The 26,162-nt window shown below is 39.4% G+C and overlaps 2 protein-coding genes across 2 annotated transcripts; both read left to right on the forward strand.

Moving 5' to 3' along the window:
• Positions 1-2,805: 2,805 nt before the first annotated feature.
• On the forward strand, positions 2,806-16,845 carry LOC102708920 (protein ACTIVITY OF BC1 COMPLEX KINASE 7, chloroplastic). Its single transcript, XM_006660390.3, has 18 exons — positions 2,806-2,953; positions 3,654-4,281; positions 4,512-4,655; positions 4,956-5,081; positions 5,607-5,694; positions 6,075-6,168; positions 6,648-6,741; positions 7,051-7,105; positions 7,987-8,078; positions 8,176-8,346; positions 8,506-8,562; positions 8,643-8,726; positions 8,821-8,905; positions 9,209-9,270; positions 9,507-9,581; positions 14,971-15,075; positions 15,556-15,697; positions 16,443-16,845. Exons 2-18 carry the CDS (start codon positions 3,670-3,672, stop codon positions 16,514-16,516), a joined length of 2,160 nt encoding a protein of 719 aa, XP_006660453.1. The 5' UTR covers positions 2,806-2,953; positions 3,654-3,669; the 3' UTR covers positions 16,517-16,845.
• Positions 16,846-21,729: 4,884 nt separating this feature from the next.
• LOC102709589 (pentatricopeptide repeat-containing protein At4g14850-like) lies at positions 21,730-25,940 on the forward strand. Its single transcript, XM_006660391.3, has 2 exons — positions 21,730-22,236; positions 22,867-25,940. The coding sequence occupies exon 2, from the start codon at positions 22,951-22,953 to the stop codon at positions 25,582-25,584; it is 2,634 nt and encodes an 877-aa protein (XP_006660454.1). The 5' UTR covers positions 21,730-22,236; positions 22,867-22,950; the 3' UTR covers positions 25,585-25,940.
• The last annotated feature ends 222 nt before the right edge of the window (positions 25,941-26,162 follow it).

The following is a 26,162-nucleotide window of genomic DNA, read 5'->3' on the forward strand; positions in this document are numbered from 1 at the left end:
GCCAATCTTTGAGTATTAAGTGCAGTGTGCTACTTTTTTTTTGTGCTCTACAGTACATAAACATGTTTTACTTAGTCTATATCTTTTATTCATTATTTTTAAATCCAAAGGCTAAAAATATTTTCGTAACATCGGACGGCTAGGACCGCCTTTACCTTTCCTTATGCAAACTTTTCATATATCAAAGATTTTTTAAATTAGAAATATCTTACAATTATAGAGTTTTTATATGTTAAAAAAAATTTCAAATAGAAACACTTTTTTATATATTAGACTTTATATACAGATAAATATACAAATGTTGTAACCGTAAATTTTATACAAATATGTAATCTTTAGAATCAAATTTTAACGATAATTTTTTAATCACAATGTTAGAACACCGATAATAATACGAAGATAATAAAGTTTTTTTCAACGCTACAGTTGTGCTAAACATAAAATCGATAAAGGCTCTAGACCACTGTTGGTTGTTAGACACTCAAATAGTCAAATTACTAATAGTAATATCGGAGACAAATGTATAGTAAATAGGAAAGAGTATATAATATTCTTGAAATATTTTGTTAAAACCATGTTTCTATATAAAATAAATAATTTTTTATATGTCAAATGATGCATCACTATAGAAAATTTTTTAAAATTATTGAAATATATGTTCACCTCCCAGTAATAACGAACTGAAAACTCAAATAAGGAAAAATATTGTTAGTAATTTGATTTTGCTAAAAACTATAATATATTTTTAAAACTTCAAAGAACTCGTGCGGTAAATATTTGCTAGGTTTTATATGATCACTTAATATTTGATTTAAATATCTTTTTATGTAAGGCAAGATGAAAATTATTTTTAAACTCATAATAAATTTAGATAAAAAATATTTATTATAAGAAGATGAAAAGTTTTATGTGATGCAACTCATGTGTTGTATAAAGTGATTTTTATTAAATTTAGTTTTATAGAGTTTAAATTTTAGGTTAATATTAGATAGTCTATAAATTATTTGATTAAAATTATCATGCAATGTGTGAGATAATGTAGTGATTCTGAAATTTGTATATTAATTTGTTGTTGAAATGTTCTGAAATTAACATATAAACTTGGTCTTGCAACTTCTATAATTACCGTCAAAACTTGAAAGCTTGTAATTAATTATAATACGGTTCAACCTATAATTAATTAATGCAAAGTACAATAGTCACTGTTAATTAGTGGTTTAATGTTATTTTATCGGAGTTTGTTTAAATAATCAGATTAATATATGATTGATAGAAAACAAATCCGAACGTTTACTTTATATATAATTGCATTTGAAAGAATTTATAATATCTTATTTTTAATATTAAATTGAGTCGTAGTGTTAGCATGAGTACAATAGCATCAAAACTTTATCCCGAAATATAGATAAGTTTAGCTATTTTAGTAATATTATATCCATTATACCACCATATCATACTTACCAACCATTTTCTCTCCAAAATATAATTGTATTAATGAAACATATTATAACTCTTGTCACACCTTTTCTTAGCTAGTTTTAGGCGATTATTTTTGCCGTAGTTTATTTTTCACACAATACTTTTAGAACACCTAGAATACTTGTATAAAAGTTTTACCTGTAAGATTATTTTTTAATCGTTAATAAGTTGATTTGCTTATATTTGGGGCATTTAATTATTTGCATGCCACCCACCACAATATCTCGTTTAAGTAATTTGTCACTCTCCGTGTGTCTGTGTGATATGTAGGTCCCTACCTGTCTGTCAGTGACAAATTCTTAAATATCCCCTTATGTTTAATTTCGGAAGAATGAAACTGTTAATCTTTCTAAAACATTGTAAGGTTCTATCTAGGAAGCTTCTAACAGTGTAACGAGTTTCTGCCGGCAACAGTTTCTAACGGAATCAGCGGCAGTTTGAAACTCCCCCAAGCACTCAGCTTCTTCTCGGAATATCATGTGAATCCATAAAATAAACTGGAACCGGAAGCTAGAAACTCAACTTTCTCTGATTCTAATAAGCTTACTTCTGCTTGTCTATCAGCCATTACGGCATTCACAGTGCAGACACGAGAATAGTTTCTATATGTATTTATTGCTACGTTAGGGAAGCAATTTACTGATGTGATAAGTTATTTATTTAAGAGAGAGATAAAAATGAAGAAACTAGTTCTAGATTAAGATCCAGTGTTTTCATGTAAAATAAGACTGTCCCTAAAAGAGACGAGTGGAACATGTGATATCAAGATAGAAAAGTTATACCGCAGAAAATAGTTTCTTAACCCGATATTCTGTAATATACAAACCAATTTAGTTTTTACCACGGGGAGTACCCTTAACCTTCCAAACAAGACCTAAGGTTGTGTTTAGATTGAAATTTTTTTAAGAGATGTCACATCGACGCGTACGGTTTAAACGTAGTCTAATTATAAAACAAATTTTAGATTCCGTTTAGAAACCGCGAGACGAATCTTTTGAGTCTAATTAATCCATCATTAGCAAATATTGATTACTGTAGCATTTATAGCTAATCATGTACTTAATTAGGCTCAACAGATTCATCTCGCGATTTTCTCCATAACGGTGTAATTAGTTTCAATATTCGTGTATATTTAATGTTTTATTTAGATGTTCAAAGATTTGATGGGATGTTTTTAGAAAAAATTTTTAAGAAATAAACCTGGCCTAAATTTCGTGTGGGTGGGAGTACGTAGCAGTATAAAATGCTCCTCGTGTCGTGTGCCTCGTATATATTTTGTTATTATTTTTTTTTGTGTGGCGCGTGAAGTGGGGTGTGTCCTCCTCCCAACCAGGACTGAGCTGAGAAGTTTTAGTTGAAGAAGCATACGAGCGAGAATCGGGGCCGTCTCCGTCTTCCTCCCCTGGCCGCTCCCTTCGCCGTTTCGCTCTCGTTTCGGGGCGCGCCAAGAAATCAGAAGCCCGCCTGAGCTGAGGTGACCCTTCCTTGCAAAACTCCCCCGCTTCCGTTCCGCGTCCACTCGTTTTCCCGTGTTCTTTGTTCCAGGTGAAAAGGCCCTTTGGAATCTGAGTGCGAATTGGTGGTTCAGACATCCTGGATGGGAGTCGATTTAGTGAAGGAGTAGTTGGTGTCTTGTTGATGTGTGTGTTGTTTCTTGGGTTCTCTTTCTGGATTCTTGGGAGATATAGCAAGAATGGGCAAGTTTGTTAGCTGCTTCTAGCTGCTCTAGCGATTCGTGTTTATAGATAAATTGTCAAGCAGTTTGGAGAAGCAAGATTCGCATTTCGAGAACTAAATTAGTAGTCTGGTTAGGAATCAAAGTTTGATTCTTGTTCCCTAGTTGTACTACTTCGAATATGTGTAGAGTATTCTGTCGAGTGACGGGTCCATTATGGGCACTTCTAAATTTGAATAAATCTCTTGGTTAATCCACTCTTAAGGAGATATTAGATTGTTCTCTAGGAACGTTTGTTGAATATGTGTAGCCAATATGCAGCCACGTGGTACTTATGTAATCAAGTCCTTACTTTCTTAGAAATGGAAATGAAATTTATAACTTGGGATCTTTGCATCATTTTCTCAAGGTTTTAGTTTGATTGAGTAGGCTGGCACTTCATTGCAATTGCATCTTTTTTTTTTGTCCTGTTGGTACTGATGGGAAGTTGTATGAACAGGGGCTTTTGATTGGTCATGGCAATGATGATGCCTGACCTCAGCTTCTCAGGATCTGTCTGCAATCCGAAGCTCCAATGGTTGAGGGCATCGTTGAATGAGACGCCTTTGGTTAAGAGATCTCTGGTGTTCCGCACTGAAGCTCGGTCAGCCGAAACTGAGAAATATGGTTCCAATGGCCGTGTGATAAAGATGGTCCCCACAACAGAGTTGAAAAGGAGCAAGAGTGGTGTCCGAGTAAGGCCAGACACAGTTAATGGTTCTCCAGATGGAGCTGTCAATAGCTTGACCAAGGTGACTGTTAATGGTTCTCCTACGGCTGCTGTCAATGGTTCGACCAAAGCGATAGTTAATGGTTCTCCAAAATTGGCAGTTAATGGGACTAGTTTGGTTAAAGGAAGCAAAACGTCTGCTCTAGTGACCCAAAAGCGAATGAGACCCAATGATGAGCCCTTTGAAGAGGAGCTGAAGGTATTGCCTTCTGATGAAGGATTCAGTTGGGCAAAAGATAATTACAACTCTTGGCAGAGGAGCGCAGATATCTGGTCTTTTGTTCTTTCTCTTCGAATCCGTGTTCTATTCGACAATGCAAAATGGGCCTATCCAGGTGGATTCTTGGAGGAAAAACAGGTATGCCTTTATGATATAGATAAGCAATCAAGTTAACAATTCTGCAACCATCTCTTTAGAGTTTCCTATGCAAAAGCTTAGACCAAAGTCATGCACTTGAGTTGTCTGCATATGAATACTTTTCGGGTGGAGTAGGTGGTTATTATAATGGATCACAGAGTTTTGGGTTGCAAAAATAAAGAGATACCTATTTACAGTACATGTGGACTGAATCATCCCATATATCACAGAAAGTTCGTAGGAGGAAAACTGCTTCATGGTTAAGAGAACAAGTATTGCAGCTTGGTCCAACGTTTATTAAGCTCGGACAGTTATCTTCCACAAGATCTGATCTATTTCCAAGGGAATTTGTTGACGAGCTTGCAAAATTGCAGGTATTTTTTTTTTTGTGTGTGATTCAATATCATCAAATTATTCATATATTATTTGCTATCTCTACTGTGTTTCTGTTAACCTCACATTGTTCTAGTATTGTCTATATTCCCCATTTCCTCTTGTTGATTTTTCAACTAGCCAATAAACAGATTGTAAACTCATAATGATGAATGAAGGGACATAATTAATATCACAATGATGATTTACAGGAGCGATATCTAGAGGAGTAATTTAAAATTGAAACAGTTTGTTAACACGGCAAAGTATATGTGCTGTAAGTTCTGATTTGTGTTTTGCAGGATAGAGTACCTGCATTTTCTCCTGAGAAGGCAAGGGCTTTCATAGAGAAAGAAATGGGTTGCCCAATTGAAGTTGTGTTCAAGGAATTTGAGGATCGTCCGATAGCTGCTGCCAGTCTTGGTCAGGTGCTTAGTTTTACACTTCAGCAAATAAATCTGATTTTCTCAGTAAAAATCAGTAAGATTATATCATACTATATCACCTTTTTCTCAAGGACTTTTTGTATCCATTTTACCTGTTCAATTTCTCTTTGAAGCCAATAGCTGCTGCTAGTCCACTGCATACTTTTATTTCAAGTTGTAAAATTGCATTTCAATATATGTTTTCACATATGTATAGGTCAACCCTTGCTTCACTACATATTTCTTCCATCTGTATATGCCAATCTTTCCTTCAACTACATGTTTCTCAAATCTGTATGTGCCAATCAATGCCTTCCTGCCCGTTGCCACCTGCTGCCAGTTGACATTTCCTGTGATAATAACTGCTGATTTCACACCATTAACCTTAATGGTCCATGTTCTTTTTTGAGGCAAGAAACGATGTTTGTTAATACCTTGCGAAATCTGGTGCCTTTTATGATCTTCATCCTATTATTTTTTTATTTCTAATAAAATCTGCTTACGGGTTACTGCATATATGTTGTTCAGGTACATCGTGCGGTGCTTCACAATGGAGAGAGAGTGGCAGTTAAAGTGCAGCGACCAGGGCTCAGAAAACTTTTTGACATTGACCTAAGTAAGAGATTATTTTTTCCATTTGAGAAATTGACAGATGAAGGTTCAGATTTCAAGTTATTCTGTTTAGTTTCATTGAATTTGATAGAAATTTTGTCTTTTTTCCAGATGAAATAGGTGAACTCAAGATATCTTTTTCAATTAGTTCTTATTTCCTCTTCATCTTCTGCATACTAGTCATTACATAATAGTGGCATAATTGCATATTTTCACTTTTCTTTGTTATCCTTTTACTATTTTGCATACTAATTTTTCAAAATACGATGATAACATTATTTAAATTGGCTATCTTTCAAGAAATAATTAGATGTCTTTGATATGGAATAATTCATAAGTTGTTTAGTGTTGATACCCGTCTTGATTATTCTTTGAAACTTGTAGGGAATCTAAAACTAGTAGCTGAGTATTTTCAGAGAAGTGAGACATTTGGTGGTCCTTCAAGGGATTGGATTGGTATTTATGAGGAGTGTTCTAAGTAAGCTGCAACATAGTCTTCTTGGATAATTTGAATGTATCGTTTATGATGATTGGTTATTGAATTATTCTCTGATATTTTATTTATTTGCACCTCTAGAATGAATTCCAACTCTTTCTGCCAAAAAAATTGTTGGCATTGTGTGGAATGGAATAACTAGTTCCATACCGTATAACCTGATATTGCAGCCGCAATTGTTCTTCAAATAAAAGCTCTCTTGCTTTTGTGGTTTGTCATGTGTATCCATTATTACTTACATCTACAAAGGAGCCTTCCTTTGGAGGGGAACGATTACATTGAAATACCTCATAGGTTGAGTATAAGGACTAATAAATGGAAGATATTTGGTTGTGATAGGGAGAATTTTTGCAAAATCAGTTCAGCTTTGTCTATTTTTGTTCATTTACAGATTCCTCAAGGCAATAAGCTTTCACTGAGATTGACATAATAATTTACCATAATGTTTTTTGTGGTTTCAGAATTCTGTATGAAGAAATTGATTATATCAATGAAGGAAAGAACGCAGACAGATTTCGTCGAGATTTCAGAAATATAAAGTGGGTCCGTGTGCCAGTATGTTTCCTGGACCTCAAAATGCAACTTGTTTTTGGGTTTTCTTCCATGCTGTGCTTCATGTATATCTATAAACTTGTGATTCTAATGACAATATTTGATCCGACTGAGACCATATGCCTCCATATATAGAATTAGCCATGATTATTGTGTCCTTTAATAGTCTATATTTTGGCAATGTTCATTCCACTTTAGTAAATTTAAACTATAAGCAAAGTGGAGCAGTGAAGCAATACCCAGCTAACTGCCATTTTGTCTTGACATTTTTTGTAAAGTATTACAAGGATAATCATTGTGTTGTTTTTCTAGCTTATCATGTGGGACTACACAACTGAAAAGGTGTTAACCCTGGAGTACGTTCCTGGTATGTGCTAATTATTTCTTGTAACAGAAATTAACATGTATAGTATTGTTGAATTGGACTAACTTTTGTTCTTTGGATAGTTTTTACATAACACTGTGTAGCCATTTTGTAAATAAATTATCTCAATTTTATTTGTTAATTGCTATTTTCTTAAAAATAAAGTATGATGCTATTCAAAATTATATTTGTTCTTATACTTCCTCCATTTTATGGTTGGAAATTTTCTTCCAATTGGTGCCTTTGTTTTTTTGTTCATGTCAATGGAAGAGACTGCTGTGTGAGATATGGTAGATGATATGGTTGAGATGGACTTGATGAGAATAAATTTACTTAGAAATGACAGAGGATTTTCTGGTATTCTTGTGTGAATCAGCTGCTCTGCCTACAGTAGACAAGCAAGCCCTCCAAGTTCCTTTCTCAACTGGTAGAAAACAACACTGAAGAGAATGTTTGCTTGTCTTGATGGTATACGGAAGATTTGGCATCTAAGGATGTCATAGTCAATCAGAAAATGATACGAAATATTTTCTTGCTATTTTATAATTTTTTTGGCATTTCTGCTCAGTTAATAGAACTGCACACCGAATAGTTAAATCCATATTGTCAGGTTCTTGTTAGTAAAATATGACAATATAAATGTTTATGCTTCATTAATCTGATTATTTTCATACTCAAGTATTGCCACTATACATATTTTATTTCTAATATATATGATTAAGATCTGGTGTCAACTGTGAAAGGATGGTTGTCCTTTCAATCACAACTTGGTAGAATATGTTTGTTTTGTGATTAAGAAGTTTTTTTGTGTGAACAGAAGAATGTGCCATTACAACAACGTTATTTTAACTATTTGGCTTCACTCAATTTCTTAACTTTTGCAGGTATTAAAATAAACAACTTGGGTCTGTTGGACAGTCGGGGCTATAGTCGTTCCATGATTGCATCTCGTTCAATAGAATCTTACCTAATTCAGGTAGATATATTTCAAGAATTTGACTTCCTATACGAAGTGAGTTGAATATATTTTAATGTGATGGTTTCCCTCTAAAGTTCTTTATTTTACCACACAGATACTGAAGACCGGTTTCTTCCATGCTGACCCACATCCTGGAAACCTTGCTATAGACACGGATGGCTCTCTTATATATTATGATTTCGGAATGATGGGTGAAATAAAATCATTCACTCGAGAGAGATTACTCTCCTTGTTTTATGCTGTGTATGAGAAGGATGCAAACAAGGTATCTCAATGTTTTAAATGAACACTTGAACAGCACATATATGCAGTAATATTTCTCTATTGCTTGTAATTTTACCTTGCATGCTATTGCAAAGTTTAGTTGCCCATTACCCCAGGGCCCAAGCACTTCATCTTTCTCTCATTCAGCTCTATCTTGCAGGTTATGAAAGCTCTAATTGACCTGGAAGCTCTCCAGGCAACAGGAGACCTTTCACCGGTTTGTAAAACATTCTGGTTCTCAGATAGGAATTTGTGCAAAAATTGCATTTAATATTCTCTTTTTTTGGCGTTGTTTAGGTTAGAAGGTCCATACAATTTTTCTTGGACAATCTTCTGAGTCAGACGCCAGACCAACAGCAAACTTTGGCTACAATTGGAGAGGTTGCCTGGCCTTACAGTTCTGTGAGGATTAGATCACAACTATAAACTGGTGTATCCCTTTTAATTAATATTTTGTTTTTTTCCCCTTTTGCAGGACTTGTTTGCAATAGCACAGGATCAACCTTTCCGTTTCCCATCCACATTTACATTTGTCATAAGGGCCTTCTCAACTCTCGAAGGTCCTCTTTTATACATAATCATGATTATCTGCATTTTTCTGCTTAATGTTCATCATAAATTAATAAAAGACAAATGTGTATCTATCTGATGCTAGAAACTATAATGGTTAATTGATGGAAAAGTGGGATGTAAATAAGATTTGATTGTCTGTTCAACAATCTTCTCAGCGATTGATTTTTTCTAACTTCCCTCGGAATGTGACATCTCTATATTGGTATAATGTTATTATGTATGTGATTGACCACAACAAAGTTTACTTATTTATAGGTCAATGACTTTGTTGTTTTAATTATGTCTGATAGGGATTGGATATATATTGGATCCGGACTTTTCCTTTGTGAAAGTTGCTGCACCATATGCACAGGTTAGAATTATTTGCCAACCTTTTATTGTTCCTGTATCCATATTCTGTATTTGGGAGATACATTGACAACTATTATAGAACAGTTAATGTATCTCAAAATTAGCTAATAATTCGTGCACACTTCTTTGTTATGTTTGCTGAGACAATTTTCTTTCGTTTATCTTAGCAGCGGAGTCAATATCTTCCGATTTTGCCTGTGCATGCAATGCTAATGAATAATTTATTTCGAATTCCAGGAACTGCTAGACTTGAAACAAAGACGAACAAGTGGACCTGAACTAGTTCGGGAGATCAGAAAGCAAGCAAACAGTGTAAGGACACAATCTTGCATTGCGTGCAATGAACATTTCTCTCAACCTTTTCTAGTATTCCAATATGGGACTGCCCATATATCACTCGACATAGTTTTTTTTTTTGTAAAAATCAGAAGAATGTAATTATAGTATGATTGTAGTGTAATTACAATATAAATAGCATGTAACTGTTTGGGATTGGACCTCAGATTGCAATGGGCCAAAATGGGCCAACAATATACAAGACACTAACCGTACAAAGTGCAGAAAACACCCTCTAGAATAGGGTAATTACACAACTAGCTATACAATACATCTAACACCCCCCCCTCTCAAACTCATGGTGTATCAACCACACTGAGTTTGGAAAGAAAATAGCTATGCTGAGCTCTAGTCTGGGCCTTCGTGAAGAAATCGGCTAATTGAAGCTCCAAAGGAACATGCTGAAGAGCTACAACATCATCTTGCACTTGGGAGCGCATGTATGAAGTATCAACTCCTATGTGCTTGGTGAGCTCATGTTTCACTGGGTCTCAAGCAATGCTAATCACACCAGTACTGTCTGAGAATAGGGGAGTCGGTGGGGAGACAAACTCCAAAATCCTCCAAGAGCCAGCGCAACCAAGTGACCTCAGCTGTCAAGGCTGCCATGGCTCGCAACTTGGCTTCCGCACTTGAACAGGAAACTGCAGTCCACTTCTTGGTCTTCCAGGCAATAAGAAAAGAACCAAGAAAGACACAGTAAGCAGAGACAGAACGATGATCAGCGTGATCACTAGCCCAAGTCGCATCAGAGTACACCCGAAGCTGCAAGGAGCTAGAGCGAGGAAAGAAAAGGTGACGAGAGATAGTACTGGTGAGATCAGCATTACTGTTTGAGAAGCACAAAGATATCGGGGAACACGTAGAAGGTGAGCATAGTGGACCTGAGTAGGAGTAGAAACATGTCTGGACAAGTGACATCAAGATAGACAGCACTCCCAACGAGGTGGCGATAGCGGGTGGGATCCTAAAGAGGCTCACCATCAGTGGGCCGAAGATGTAGCCCAAGCTCCATAGGAGAACCACACGCTCATCAGTGAGACTAGCGTGAGCAAGAAGGTCCTGGATATAATTCTCTTGGGAGAGATAGAAGCCGATAGACGTAGAAGAAACCTCAATCCCAAGGAAATACCTGAGGGGACCAAGATCAGACATCAAAGACTAGTCACTAAGACGCTTCTTCACAAGAACAATGAACTGAGAGTCATCACCAGTGATAATCATGTCATCAACATATAGTAGAAGGGTCCAACCACGAGGAGAAGCGTGGACAAAGAGAGCAGGATCATGCTCACTAGCCTTGAAGCCAATATCAGTGACGACAGTGGAGAACCGCTCAAACCAAGCACGAGGGGCTTGTTTAAGACCATAAAGAGAACGATGCAACCAGAACATGCCATCTGGGATAGAATACCCTAGAGGCGGCCGCATGTAGACCTCTTCTCGCAACTCACCATTAAGAAAGAAGGCATTCTTGACATCGAGCTGGGAAAGGGACCACTGACGAATAGAGGCAACAACTAGCAAGGTCCGAATGGTGGTCATATGAGCAATGTGAACAAAAGTGTCATCATAGTCACGACCATGCTCTTGCTGAAAACCACGAGCCACAAGACGAGCTTTATAACGCTCAAGAGAACCGTCGGAGCAAGTCTTTATTTTGTAGACCCACTTGCCAGTGATAGGAGTGGCATGAGAAGGTTTGGGAACAATATCCCAAGTCTGGGTACGCTCCAAGGCAGCAATCTCCTCGGCCATTGCATGTAGCCTCCTGGTAAGTCGTGGGTTCAACAATAGCAGCAGCAGTAAATCCATACTTAGGCTCAGGTTGGATGGTACTGCAATCACGGAGCTGGACCAAGGATAGATGGAGAAGATAACTCAGTTAAAGGGGGCGAACAACGAGAGTAGTGCAGTGGGAAAGGTGAGATCTCATGGAAATCATCCACAAGAGAAGTAGGAGGTGGTGACGGTGGCGTTGGTGATGGCGGCGACAAAGGGGAGAGGGATGGTGTATAAACCAAAGGAATATGCTACGAGGAAGACGGGACAAATGCTGGAGAAGGAAAAGATCAATCCGGAAGAGTCAAAAAAGAGAGACTGAATGGTCGAGGACTGGTCACAGGTGGGAGATCAAGGATAGTATGGACGAGACTTATCAAAAGTGACATCACGAGATATCCTCATACATCGCGCAACAGGGTCATAGCAACGATAACCCTTATGCTCCGAGCTGTACCCAAGGAAAACACACTCAATAAACTAGGCAATCAACTTAAAACACACTCAATAGACTAGGCAATCAACTTAGTACATACGCGAGGAGGAAGAACGTAGCAAACACAACCAAAGCATCGAAGATGACTATACTGAGGAGTAGTACCAACATGGTGCTCATATGGAGTACAACCATGAAGAACAGAGGAAGGTTGGCAATTAATAAGAAAAAACAGCAGTGGAGACAACCTCGGCCTAGAAGTGAGGGGAAAGATGCGAGGATATCATAAGGGCATGAGAAGTCTCGAGAATATGGCGATGCTTGCGCTTAGCAACTCCATTCTGAGCATGAGCACCAGGGCACAAGAACCGAAGAAGTGTTCCCTGCTCAGCTAGAAAGCGACGATGCGCTGTCAAAATGTACTCACTAGCCGAGTCAGCACGAAAAACATAGATAGAAGAATCAAACTGAGTGCGAACCATAGTGGCAAACTGCTGATAAATAGAAAGAAACTGACCACGAGAAGACATGAGGTAAATCCAAGTAAATCTCGAATAGTCATCAATAAAGATCACGTAGTAGGAATGGCCACCTTTCGAAACGAAGGGAGTCGGTCCCCATACACCAGACTAAATAAGGTCAAAAGGGCGTTGAGACCTAGACTCACTAGAAGGATAGGGGAGTTGCAGCTGCTTTCCATGCTTGCAACCCGTACAGTGTAGAGCAGTATCACCAAAAACAGGTCCTTAGACCCCACTACCAACAAGAGTGGACAATCTAGAACTAGAAAGACGACCTAATCGGCGATGCCACTAAACAAAAGCGGGAGTAGATGAAGCAGCTAAAGCCGAAGCAGTAGAACGAGTGGACTGGCTGGTAGAAGCATCCGAAGGGAGATGTAGCCAATCAAGCTCCCAAAGACGCTGAGAATCATGACGCCTAGGACCAGTCCCCACCAAGAGCCCCGTTCGACGATCCTGAACACAACAGGAGTCAGTCTCAAGAATAATGCGACAACCATGATCAGTGATATGACCCGCAGACATAAGTTGCATAGTCAACTTAGGAACATGAGAGATAGTAGGAACTCGAAACGAAGAAGTAGAGATAGTGCCATGACCAAAACAGGAAGAGAGGTGCCCTCTGCTGTCTAAACTATGAGAGAAGTATTAGGACTCATAGAAGAAAGATGTTTGGAATCAGGTGTCATATGAAAAGAAGCACCAGAGTCAAGGAACCACGAGGACAATATACCTGAAGAGGAATGAGGTGGTGGTGGTGGAAGACTAGAAGCCTAAGCAGTAGACCTGTGGGTGGAGGTAGGAGTTGTCATGGTAAGGCGACGAAGTAGCCTAAGGAGCTCCTGCTTAGTGGACGAGAGCTGCTGAGAGCTTGACTGAGAAGAGCCATGTCGAGAGCCCTGAGATGTGCAGTGATTCTAATCTCTCCTTCTTGTAGCACACAGAAGCAGTGTGACTTGTCTTATTACAGTATCCATAGACATTGCTTGAGGGAACACCAGGAGCACTAGCTGCAACAGGTAACGGTGTTGGCACTGCTACAACGTGTGGCACCACCACTAACAATGGCACCTGAGAGGGCAAACCATGAGCAGCCAAGATAAAGGGAGACTGCTGGCTAGTGCTATCCCAGCCTCATGACTAGTCTCCTCAGCTCGTAGCTAAGGCAAAGCCTCCAACAATGACGGTCAAGGGCGTCGCGTCAGCAACTGAGCACGGACTGACTCAAACTCAGGCCGCAAACGAGACAAGAACTCATAGAGGCATGCAGTCTCTGTTTGGGCCCTCTAGAACTAGCAATAGGTATGACAAACATCAACGCCCTCTGGCACTAGCAATAGGTATAACAAACATCAACGCCCTGCAGATCCATCTGACGCCATATTGCCGACATCTTGCGAAAGAGATCATCCACTGTGGCATCTTGCGAAGAGAATGAACCTCATTCACCACGGCAAGGAACATGGCGTCATTGCGAGGCTCGTACTACTGGCAAAGACGAGACCACATCAGCTGATAGCTCTCAAGGCCGGCAATGTCAAGCGATATGTCAGCATCCATACTCCCAACCAAAATGGCCTTAGCATAGGCCTCCTCTAGCCAGGTCTCGTAGAGGTCTAGATCCGTTTGGTACGCCTCCATGGCAGTGGCAAGATCGTCAAGGAGGCCACAGTTGGTATCATCATCTGCATCAACCGGGATGGCAGGCTTAGGTGGCAAGGTGGGACAAGGCGGGCAAGGCTGATCACCATTGAGGTAGCCTCACAACCATTGGCTGCACATGTGGATCTGCATATGCACCCGGTTTCCCTAGGGCGCCATTGAAGATGACCGGGGGGGGGGGGCTTTGGAAGTGAGATAGCACCCGGTTTCCCTAGGGCGCCATAGTAGAAGGTTCGCAAGCTGCACCACCACTACCAACAGCCGAGCAGCAACAGCAACAAAGCAGCAGGTGGCTGAGCAGAGGAGAGTCTCCCGGCAGCACGCGAGCAGAGGGGCGGCGGCGTGAGTAGTAGGCTGGCGGCGACGGCGGTGGCAGTGCGAGAGCAGCAGGCGCGGCGGCGAGTAGAGGAGCGGCGGCGGGTGGCGCGAGCAGAGGCGGATAGAGGAGCGGCGGCGGGTGGCGCGAGCAGAGGCGGCGCGAGAACAGAGGAGGAGAGGCAGTCGGCGCTGGCGGCGAGCCCCGAGAAGCTGAGAGGGAAACCCTAACCTTAAACCATGGGCTCTGGTACCATGTTTGGGATTGGACCTCATATTGAAATGGGCTAAAATGGGGCAACAATATACAAGACACTAACTGTATAAAGTGCAGAAAACACCCTCTAGAATAGGGCAATTACACAGCTAGCTATACGATACAACTAACAGTAACTACAAATGTAACTAGTATAACTAGCATGTAAATCTCATGTAAATAAAAAAATTGCCCATATTTTAGTGCTAGTTACATTAAAATTATATGCCATTACATTGTAATTACACTATAATTGTGTACTGTAGTTACATTCATGTGATTTTAGCAAAATCATTATGGTGTATGTACATTTTCCGCCTTTTGATATTCTGTCTTTTGTGAGCTACAATGTCATAGCACACTAATCAGTATTCTGCTGGCTAAACATGACAGGCTCGTGACTCTACTATCTCAATGCCCTACAGAATACAGCGAATCGAGGATTTTGTTGGGCAACTTGAGTCTGGTGACCTGAAACTTAGAGTCAGAGTACTTGAGGTAAGATTCTGCTAGCAATTGTTTTACTATCTACTCTCTCCGTTTCATATTATAAGATGTTTTCGTCCTATTTAAACTCATCCATAGACAAATGAATATGAAGATTCATTAACATCCATATGAATACAGTGAGAGTCAAAATATTTTAATTTGAAACAGAGCTAGTAGTGTCTTGTTAAGGTTGGAGATTGACAGAAACCAAAAGAACAATATGCTTAACCCATTTTCCATGATGTTAATCGCTATCCTGGTTGTCATACATAGATCTTCTGTAATTTGAACTACAAAAATGCGACCATTATTCTTGATGGATAGACTGACTACAGAACTATTCCTTTTTTAGTCCCCATAATGGCCATTACTAAAAGCTCATATATTCGTTTTTCTAGTATCACTACCTACAATTTTCAGAAAACTAGTGGTGCTCTTTTTGGCTCTGTCCTGAATCTGAAAATATAATGAACTTAATGGCATTTTCAGTCTGAAAGAGCTGCTCGTAAGGCCAATATACTTCAGATGGCGACCATGTATACAGCCATGGGTGGTACATTCTTGAATGTTGGGGTCACATTAAGTAGTCAAGGGAACCAAATGATCGCAAATGGGTCTTTCGTTGGTGCAGGTAAGGTTTTCTTTCTCGTTTTGTGAAATTTGTTTGATACATTCTCCACATCATCACGTCATGGATTTAGTGCTCTGTTGGTTGGAAACATATCAGTACACACCAACTAACAAATGTTACTGAAAATTCTAGGAAAAAATATATATCTAATTTCAACAGTATTACACCTATGTACAAAGTCTCGTATTCAAATTCCTTATATTCTAGCTGTAACCAAAAAGTGAAAAACCTGACTATTTTTAAAGTATAAATCTATCAGAATTGTATCTTTGTTGTTGCTCGCTATGCCTAATGGATTTAAAAGTGAGACTTTATACATAGATGTAATCCATTGAAAGTACGTGCATAATTTTTTTTAGAAGTTTCGGTGACGTTAGTTAATGTGCACGGTATGTACAAAGAAAGCTTGTGTGCATATGATACGTTCCCTTGTTGGTGTTTTTTTTATTACTTCTTATGTGATGCTACCTCCGTTTAATATGGTAAGACTTTCTTGCGTTGCCTAAATTCATTCATCGATGAATGTATATAATTTATATGTATGTCTAGATTCATTAACATAGACAGTGCTAGAAAGTCTTACATTGCGAAACGGAGGAAGTACATTACTAGAACATAGGTTGATCCTTTTAATACGCAGGTGTGCAACTTGATCAAGCTACTTCCTGCAGGCTTTGCTATTCTGGAAAAATAAGTACGACGTTCTTGAATCTGTCTAATGATTGTTTCAAATGAAATCATGCAGGCATATTCTTGGCATTACTCATAAGATCTATGCAGCGAGTGAAGAAACTCGACAAATTCGAGACGATGATATGATTATCAACTTCTCGTGTCATTTAGAAGGCTCATTCTATTGGTTTTGCTGGAGGCGTGATTTGTGCTAAGAGCATGGCAAGACAATGGATCGGTTTTCTTTTATTCTGTAAAAAAAAATACATGGGGAGTTTATCCCTTTATAGCCATACATATGTAGTTTGGTAGGAAATGCCATTCTTTAAAAAACGATGGAATTAACTTGTTACAGCCTGTAAATCTGTACAAATGTATCATTTTTGAGCCAAGGTCTCTCTCTCAGGTTAACCAGTTGAAAGGGGAAATCTTGGAATTCAAAACCTATTTTGCCCGCATTGGCCGTTTGATTCTATTTTGCTGGCGTTCTTTTCAGCTTACTCGCTTGAGATTTTAGCATGTTTTCTGTGTGAGCACACTTTTTAGAATGTGGTATATTTCATGCAAAACATTTCTATATAGAAGTGTTTTAAAATATAAACTAAATTTATTTTTAAAATTTATAACAATTAATACTAAATTAATCATGCGCTAATATCTTAACTCGTTTTAGGTGCTACCGAAAATTTCGGTCTAAACTCACATCCTTATTAGACGTAGCAGATCACGCAAAACTGACAAAGGGCCAAGTCATAGCGACTGCACTTGAACCCGTTCCTATTCATTCGTATTTTATCATCTTCTCGGTGGGCTTAAAATATAAATGAGTTTCAAAACCTCACGTTTAAGATCTTCTTTGACACAAAATAATATGTTTTAGTTTTTTTTCATTTAACCAAGCATATACAACACAAAAACACGACCTAAAATATAGCTATCTAGAATTAGATTTAACATTATTACTACTACATTTAACATTATTACTACTACGACTTTTGGACATGGGTATATCGAGATTTATAGTAATAGATAGTGTTAAATCTAGTCCTAGTTAGCTATATTTGATATGCATGGTGTAGTATTCAGGATGATATGATGACACTTACGCAAGGGCCACACGTTAATTAGACTACTATGGCCGCGTTCGGCTTGAGGGGGACAAGTAAACTTATCCCTGATACAGAAAATATAGTAATAGATTATTACATGTTAATTAATTATTAATTATAAAAAAATAAAATAGATTAATATGTTTTTTAAAACAACTTTCATATAAAAATTTTTACAAAAAATACACCGTTTAGCAGTTTAGTAAACATGCACACGGAAAACGAGGGGCATAAGTTAACTTAGGATGGCGTGAAACATTTCAGTCAACCGTGCAGCAACAAGGAAGACGGCACATAGTGCGGACGCGGGGGCAATGGGCCGCCCTGGAGACTAAGGGGTTGTTTAGTTTAAAAAAGTTTTTGCAAAAATATCAAATCAAGTTTTTTGACAGTCATTTGAAGTATTAAACATACTCTAATTATAAAACAAATTTCAGATTCCGTCCGAAAACCGCGACACGAATCTTTTGAGTCTAATTAATCCGTCATTAGTAAATGTTGGTTACTGTAGCACTTATGACTAATCACGTTCTAATTAGGCTTAAAAGATTCGTCTCACGATTTCCCGCATAACTGTGTAATTAGTTTTAATGTTCATGTATATTTAATGCTTCATTTAGGTGTCCAAAGATTTGATCTCATGTTTTTGCGAACTACTAGTAATGTGCCCGTGCTAACGCTACGGTATTATAATGTATTTGATAATTCATTATAAAATAATATCATATAAAGTATCATTTTTAAATATAAAGCCACACATCAAATAATAATAAAAATATATCATTATAATTTAGCATGAGTAACTCACGGAACGGTAGATGAGAGAATTATTAGCAAGAGTAATACGAAGAACAGTCCAAAAATGATAAAAGAAAAATTATGATAGTTATCATCTATTTGTTACAAAGCGACATATACGAAAATGTGTCATAGGTAGGTATACCACAACTGATGCACTCGCATCATATTCGACATGTCAATGGTCATCACAAAGTAACCACCGTCCTAAAACAAGAAATAATAGTGGTTAGCTCCAAATTTATAAACATACTTTTGCATTACAAACTTAAATTTTTCAGCTTCCATGGACTTTATATTTTGCATTGCATATAAATAAAAAAAATCATTCTCATTACCTACCCATCCTAGGATGTCTTTATAAACAATATTCTTGCCTTTGCTTGTTTATATATACCTTGAATAGATTATAACTATGAAAATTGACTACATGCATGTGATATGATATGCTTTCCCATGTTACGGTTTGTCTCATATTTTAGAAGAAATATATAGATATTTGATATATTATAAGTATGGAAACTGAATATATGGAAATTTGCTACGATTTCCTATGATACCTGTTTAAATACTTGGAAAGCAACACAAAATTTCTATATATTTGGAAAACAACTCTTCTGGTTTCTATATATACTTGAAAAGCAACACTTCAGATTTCTATATACTTGGAAAACAGCACCAAATTTATTAATAATTTCCCATGTAGGATTCGACTGATATTGATCATTAGAACACTTTCGATTATTGTAACTGAACAAACGAACTGAAATATTTTACATGTGCAGCATGGGAAGAGGAAGAGAGGATGATGGACTCGTCTTGATGCTGACCTCGGACAGTCACCGTGATCTTGCTCAAAGACTGCAACAAAAAATTTACGAGATCGATTAAAACCTGCATACAATTATGAAAAAAAGGATTTTAAGTACATGTCATGGAAATATGATGTGCAATCACAAGATAGATTCCTAAAAATATTTTTGTACTCTAGTTCTTACTTATCCAAAAAAAACCTGAAATTTGTCATAAAAAAGAAGCTGACAAGGTATTGTTCTTGGCATTGAAGGGTGAACAGTACAATTAATTACGGAGATAAGCTAAGAAGTAAATTTCTGAACACATATCTCATCAATATTTTTTTTTCTAAAAAGTCAACTTCTCACTTTATTAAAAGGTACCTGAGGTCTTTTCTAGCTCTAATCACGTGTGTATGGGTACTCGGCTAGTCATCTATAGTTAGTTGGATTTCATTTCAGCTGTCATAAGGCATAACTGCATTCCATACTCCATAGATTTGTAAGTAATTGATAAGGCTTAGTATCATGTGCATAAACCCTTTTTGTCTGTAGTGAAAATTAAACTGCACATATAAGCAACATGATCTGGGAATGCCAACATAACATGCATGTTCTTCTGAAGAATATTCTTACACCTAAATAGCACGTCTTCTAGAAAATAATCTTACACCTAAGTACCAATAGTTTTCCTTAAAATAATCTTACAACTAAGTAGTGTTATATCGAAGATCTCATGCTCAGCATGAACATAAAATGTATGTTCTCTGGAATCAAATTTACATCTAACCAAATCAAGGAAATATTAAGCCAGAGATTATACTAAGAAGGAAAATTCTTACCTTTTGAGTGAGTAATAAGTATATGAAGGAGTAAAATTTGTCACGATTGAATCACATTACTGCAGCCTTGACGAAGACAAAAAAAATCCTTTTGCCATGTATGAATAAGGCGGTGTACTCTCTTCAACTTGCAGCTATCTTCAAATTTATGTGAGTAAAAAAAAAGAACACCATAAGGCGGTAGAGGCTAAGTTGAGGTGCAAATTTCACCCCTATGAACATACACTGATATAAATATGTGAGGTAGAAATCTAGATGGTTATACACACAGTACTAAACATTATTGTTTTACAAATGCACCAAATAGGTATATAAACTTAAGAGCAGAGAAGATTTATCAATGAACTTAAGGAACTGAGATTTCTTTAAAATGCATGTGTTGCTGTATTGCAATAATGGTGTGTTAATAAGTGAGCCAACTGCATTGTCATTTAATAAGTCACAACCAATTAACACAAAAATTATTACACTAAACATGTGGATGCCACCTTGATGCTAGAGAGCAAGCAACATTACCTTGCATTGATCCTGAAAGTGGCTGGCAGTTGTTTTCAGAGCATGTCCATGAAGTCACACTCCATTCTTCTTCTGGAATAATTTGTTATGCCTGTAACGCATAGATATGTATGGCACTCTAATTCAGAAGTGATTTATCCGGTTGAAAAACTATAACTAATAAACAATCACATTAGTGGCTACTGCTTCTAATTAGCATTCTATTAGTATAAGTCTAGATATTTGTACTAACCACTAACTACCACAGTCAAAATAGAGTTGGTACATAAAAAATAATAGTTGTGATCGAAGTATACACAAGATCATCCAATCAAAACCGTGATACCTATCACGTCAGAAAAAACGCGACATTTAGAGCTATCTTAGCTCCATTTTTCACTGACGAAAGCTATAAGCCTAAAACCAAACCAAATCATGCCAATGAAATTACAAAATCAGTAAACCATACATCAGGATCATCTAAACCAAGCGACCACACCTTGTAGTAGTCCTGAAATGAAGAAGCAAGCAGTGTCCAGACACCACCAAATTCTCGTCTGCTTCCTTCCGTTGTGTCGATGCACCCGACAAAGCAAGCGGCGGCGGGCTCGTCGAAGGAGACAATGGCTAGGATCGAGTGCGATCTGGGCCATCCTATCTGACTCGGCGAACGGCGGACAGGGCGGTGGCGACGACGAATGACAACACAGCTTTTCACTGATTTCTTTTGAGCAAACGTAGTTTCCGCGGTGGCGACGATGGCGCAGTGGAGTATTAGTGGATTTAGTTTCCACGGTGGAGCTGTTCACACATAGATTGATTGTGCCATGGAGTGGTTTAAGGATGTGTCATACGTAGGATTGCAATAGAGAAACTTTATATACAGTTACAGGCTATTAGATTGACTCATCCGATGGTTAATAATTGATCGGGAGAATCCTATGTATGTTTTTTGGGTGGTCATAGAAAAATTACAACACCTTTTTTTTATATTGGTAAAGATAATCGGGGCCTAAAGCGGCCTAATGCGGGTGAAGAGCGGCCGTCGGATCTAATCAACGGCTGAGATCTCTCTCTCTCTCACTCTCTGTCCACTCCTGGCGGCGGGCGGCAGCGGGGTGCGCGGCGGCGCGGCGGGCAGGCGGCGGACGGCCAGCGGCCAGTGCTGCAGCCTGCGGCGCGCGGGCGTGGGCGTGGGCGCGGGCCGCGCGACGGCAGCGGGGGCGGGGTGCGCGGCGGCGCTGCGCCCTTCGGTGCACGGAGGGCCGGAGGCGGTGGCGCGGCGCGGCGGCGGGGCAACGCGCCAGACGGAGGGCCAGAGGCGGCGAGGGCGCGAGGCTGAGGCGGAGGGGCGCGGCGGCCGGTCGCAGTGCTCGCCGGACTGCCGACGTGAACTGTGAAGGCCAGCAAATCCAGCAATTTGTTTTGCTCTCTCAATCCCAAATGCAAGTATTTTTTTCTATTCTCAATTTTTACCCCTTTCCTTTCTTAGTTTCTTATCAATTGGTCAATTAGAAATTTTTTTTGATGTATAATAGATGAGGAGGAGCAGAACTATAAAATCATTTTACTGTCACTGTAATGAATTTCTATGGATAGTTCTTGCCTTTACTTTGAGCCCTATGCGTCTAGACATCCTGGTACCGCCACTGTGCGGCGCCGAGGTGGCAAAGCCGCGTGGCCATGGAGGGAGGAGACGAGCCCGCACGCCGGCGAGTGTGGGCAGCACTGATGCCCGCACGACGACGATGATGATGCGGCAGCTGCCCGGTGGGTTTGCTCGGCGAGAATGATGCCGTGAAGTACCCTCTGGTGGCTACTTCAATTTGGTAAATTTCTAATCCAATCTGATTTGAAAATCTTCTCAATTTCTTTTGGGGAAATTTTGGGATTCTTTTGAATTAGGGTTTCTTAAATTAAGGGCTGGTTGAAGGATTCAATAAATTTTGCACAAAAAAATTACAAACTCTACTGCTGCTAGTACTAATTCGAACTGAATTGCATAATAAAAAACTGAAATTGAAGCTAAAACATACATGAACCGATCTGAATTAAATCTTTTGATGAAACTGAATCAGTATAATCTTCAGTTTCTTCTTTTAGGGATGATGGGATCAAATAAGGCTAAGTAAGCTCTGATACCACAATGTTGGGTTATCTAATCCAACTCAATTTCTAATCTTAACCTAACATTGATCACCTCTGGTAATGCGAAATTAAATTGATTTACTGACCTGGTTGAGAAGCCATTGAAATCAAATTGATCTTCTTGCTCTTTTCTTATTAGAGAAGGTTATGGTGGATTTTATTCTTTATCCCTCTCTATCTCAATTTCTGTTATACGGTGTCCAACCGAAAAAATCAACCAATACTCTTACCTTTCAATTTTCTGTAATTTACCAATTTTCCCTTCCTATTAGGTAGCTACTTCACCCAAATTTTCTGAATTCTGTCTACAGGTTCTCAAATTTGTCCAGGTCCTGACACCCTAGAGCATTCTCCTGGCTGCCGCTGCTTGTATTACAACTTAGAACGCCTTCACGATGAGAATCGCAGGGACCATCAGCCAGCAGCTCACCCGCTACGCAGCCGCACAGGCGCTGCTCCCGGGGGCGCACCTTCACGCCCACCTCTTCAAGTCTGGCTTCCTCGTCTCCTTCTGCAATCACCTCATCTCCTTCTACTCCAAGTGCCACCTCCCGTACTGTGCACGCAGGGTGTTCGACGAAATCCCTGACCCGTGTCACGTCTCCTGGTCATCCCTCGTTACTGCCTACTCCAACAATGGTCTGCCCTGGAGCGCAATCCAGGCCTTCTGCGCCATGCGTGAGGGGGGTGTATGCTGCAATGAGTTCGCGCTCCCTGTTGTATTGAAGTGCTTGCCAGATGCTCGGCTCGGTGCGCAGGTGCATGCCATGGCATTGGTAATGGGGTTAAACAGTGACGTCTATGTGACCAATGCGCTTGTGTCCATGTACGGCGGATTTGGCTTCATGGATGATGCAAGGAAGCTGTTCGATGAGGGTTGCAGCGAGAGGAACGCTGTCTCCTGGAATGGTCTGATGTCGGCGTACGTCAAGAATGACCAGTGCAGCGATGCCATCCAGGTTTTTGGTGAGATGGTGTGGAGCGGGATTCGGCCTACCGAATTTGGCTTATCTTGCGTGGTGAATGCCTGCACGGGTTCCAGGAATATAGAGGCTGGAAGGCAAGTGCATGGTATGGTGGTACGGACGGGTTATGACAAGGATGTGTTCACGGCCAATGCATTGGTTGACATGTATGTGAAAGTGGGGCGTGTTGATATTGCTTCTGTGATTTTTGAGAAAATGCCTGATTCAGACGTGGTGTCCTGGAATGCTTTAATTTCTGGGTGTGTACTTAATGGACACGATCACCGTGCAATAGAGTTGTTGCTGCAGATGAAGTCCTCAGGGCTGGTTCCCAATGTGTTTACTTTGTCTAGCATTCTGAAGGCTTGTTCTGGTGCTGGTGCGTTTGATTTGGGTCGGCAAATCCATGGGTTCATGATCAAAGCCAATGCTGATTCAGATGACTATATAGGAGTTGGTCTTGTGGATATGTATGCAAAGCATCAATTTTTGGATGATGCGAGGAAGGTGTTTGATTGGATGTCCCATAGGGATTTGGTTCTGTGGAATGCACTAATATCAGGTTGTTCTCATGGAGAACGGCATGGTGAGGCTTTATCTCTCTTTTGCGAGTTAATAAAGGAGGGTATCGGTGTCAATAGGACGACATTGGCTGCTGTTCTCAAGTCCACAGCGAGCATGGAGGCAATTAGTGTGACAAGACAGGTTCATGCTCTTGCAGAGAAGATAGGATTCATATCTGACACTCATGTTGTCAATGGGCTTATTGATTCATATTGGAAGTGTAATTGCCTCAATGATGCAAACACAGTGTTTGAAAAGTGTTCTTCTGATGACATTATAGCTTTTACATCCATGATCACAGCACTCTCACAGTGTGACCATGGTGAGGGTGCAATAAAGCTGTTCATGGAGATGCTAAGGAAGGGGCTTCAGCCAGATCCTTTTGTGCTAAGTAGCCTACTGAATGCCTGTGCTAGCCTCTCAGCTTATGAGCAAGGGAAGCAAGTGCATGCTCATCTGATCAAGCGACAGTTCATGTCAGATGTGTTTGCAGGGAATGCTCTTGTGTACACATATGCTAAGTGTGGGAGCATAGAGGATGCAGAGTTGGCCTTCTCTAGCCTTCCAGAGAGGGGAGTTGTTTCATGGTCTGCAATGATCGGAGGGCTAGCACAGCATGGGCATGGGAAGAAAGCATTGGAATTGTTCCACAGGATGGTTGATGAGGGCATTGATCCAAACCACATCACCATGACTAGTGTTCTCTGTGCTTGCAACCATGCAGGGCTTGTTGATGAGGCCAAGCAGTACTTCAATTCGATGAAGGAGATGTTTGGCATTGACAGGACAGAGGAGCATTACTCATGTATGATTGATTTGCTTGGCCGTGCTGGTAAACTAGACGATGCAATGGAGCTTGTTAATAGCATGCCGTTCCAAGCGAATGCCTCAGTTTGGGGGGCACTATTAGGTGCTTCAAGAGTACATAAAGACCCAGAATTGGGAAGGCTGGCAGCAGAAAAGCTCTTTGGCCTAGAGCCTGAGAAATCTGGTACACATGTTCTTCTTGCAAACACTTATGCATCAGCAGGCATGTGGGATGAGGTGGCTAAGGTTCGAAAGCTAATGAAAGAGAGTAATATCAAGAAGGAGCCTGCCATGAGTTGGGTTGAGGTTAAGGAAAAGGTGCATACTTTCATTGTTGGTGACAAGAGTCACCCAATGACAAGAGAGATATATGCAAAGCTAGCTGAATTGGGAGATCTGATGAGCAAAGCTGGCTATGTTCCAAATACAGATGTTGATCTCCATGATTTAGATAGGGGTGAAAAAGAGTTGCTTCTTTCTCATCATAGTGAAAGGCTTGCTGTCGCATTCGCCTTGCTTAGCACCCCGCATGGGGCACCCATTAGGGTCAAGAAAAATCTGCGTATATGCAGAGATTGCCATGTGGCTTTTAAGTTCATTTCAAAGATTGTTTCAAGGGAAATTATCATCAGAGATATCAACCGGTTTCATCATTTCAGAGATGGCTCATGTTCTTGCGGTGATTACTGGTAGAAATGGTTTGGGACAGGACTTTTTTGTAGCTTGTTCAAGAATTTTGGTGGTTAGAGAAGTTATGTAAATGCCCAGAGAGGATTAACTTTAGAAAATTTTGTAGCCAGTTAGCCACTGTAGTGACGTGCATTCTTCTAGGCAAATTCAGTAAGCTCTGTGGTTTCTCCAGCTGAATCCACAACACACTTGGCACTAAGCCAGAAAGGTCCATAATTTTGTTCTTTCTGTTATGTTATGGAGGATCAGTACATTATTTTCTAAACATTCTTAATCATTATTCGGTATGACAAAAATAAGCTGTAAAATATAATCAGTAGTATTTACAGGGAAAACAACGATGAACCTTGGTTTGATGAGCAATTTGATCAGTTAGAAGTACTTTTGTACAAATTCAGTATTCATATTCTAAATGTACTGTTTAATATGGAGTTTAAATTTGAAGTTTATGAATGCATGAATCAAATAAAAGACAGAAACAGATACAATATATAAAGAGGTTCCTTCTATCTTATTCTCCTATTTTTTTTCAGGAGTGATAACTATATTGGATTACAGTGTTTTGGGTTGCTAAAACCAAA

Source organism: Oryza brachyantha, chromosome 9 (genome assembly GCF_000231095.2).
Source record: "Oryza brachyantha chromosome 9, ObraRS2, whole genome shotgun sequence".
Classification (NCBI taxonomy): domain Eukaryota; kingdom Viridiplantae; phylum Streptophyta; class Magnoliopsida; order Poales; family Poaceae; genus Oryza; species Oryza brachyantha.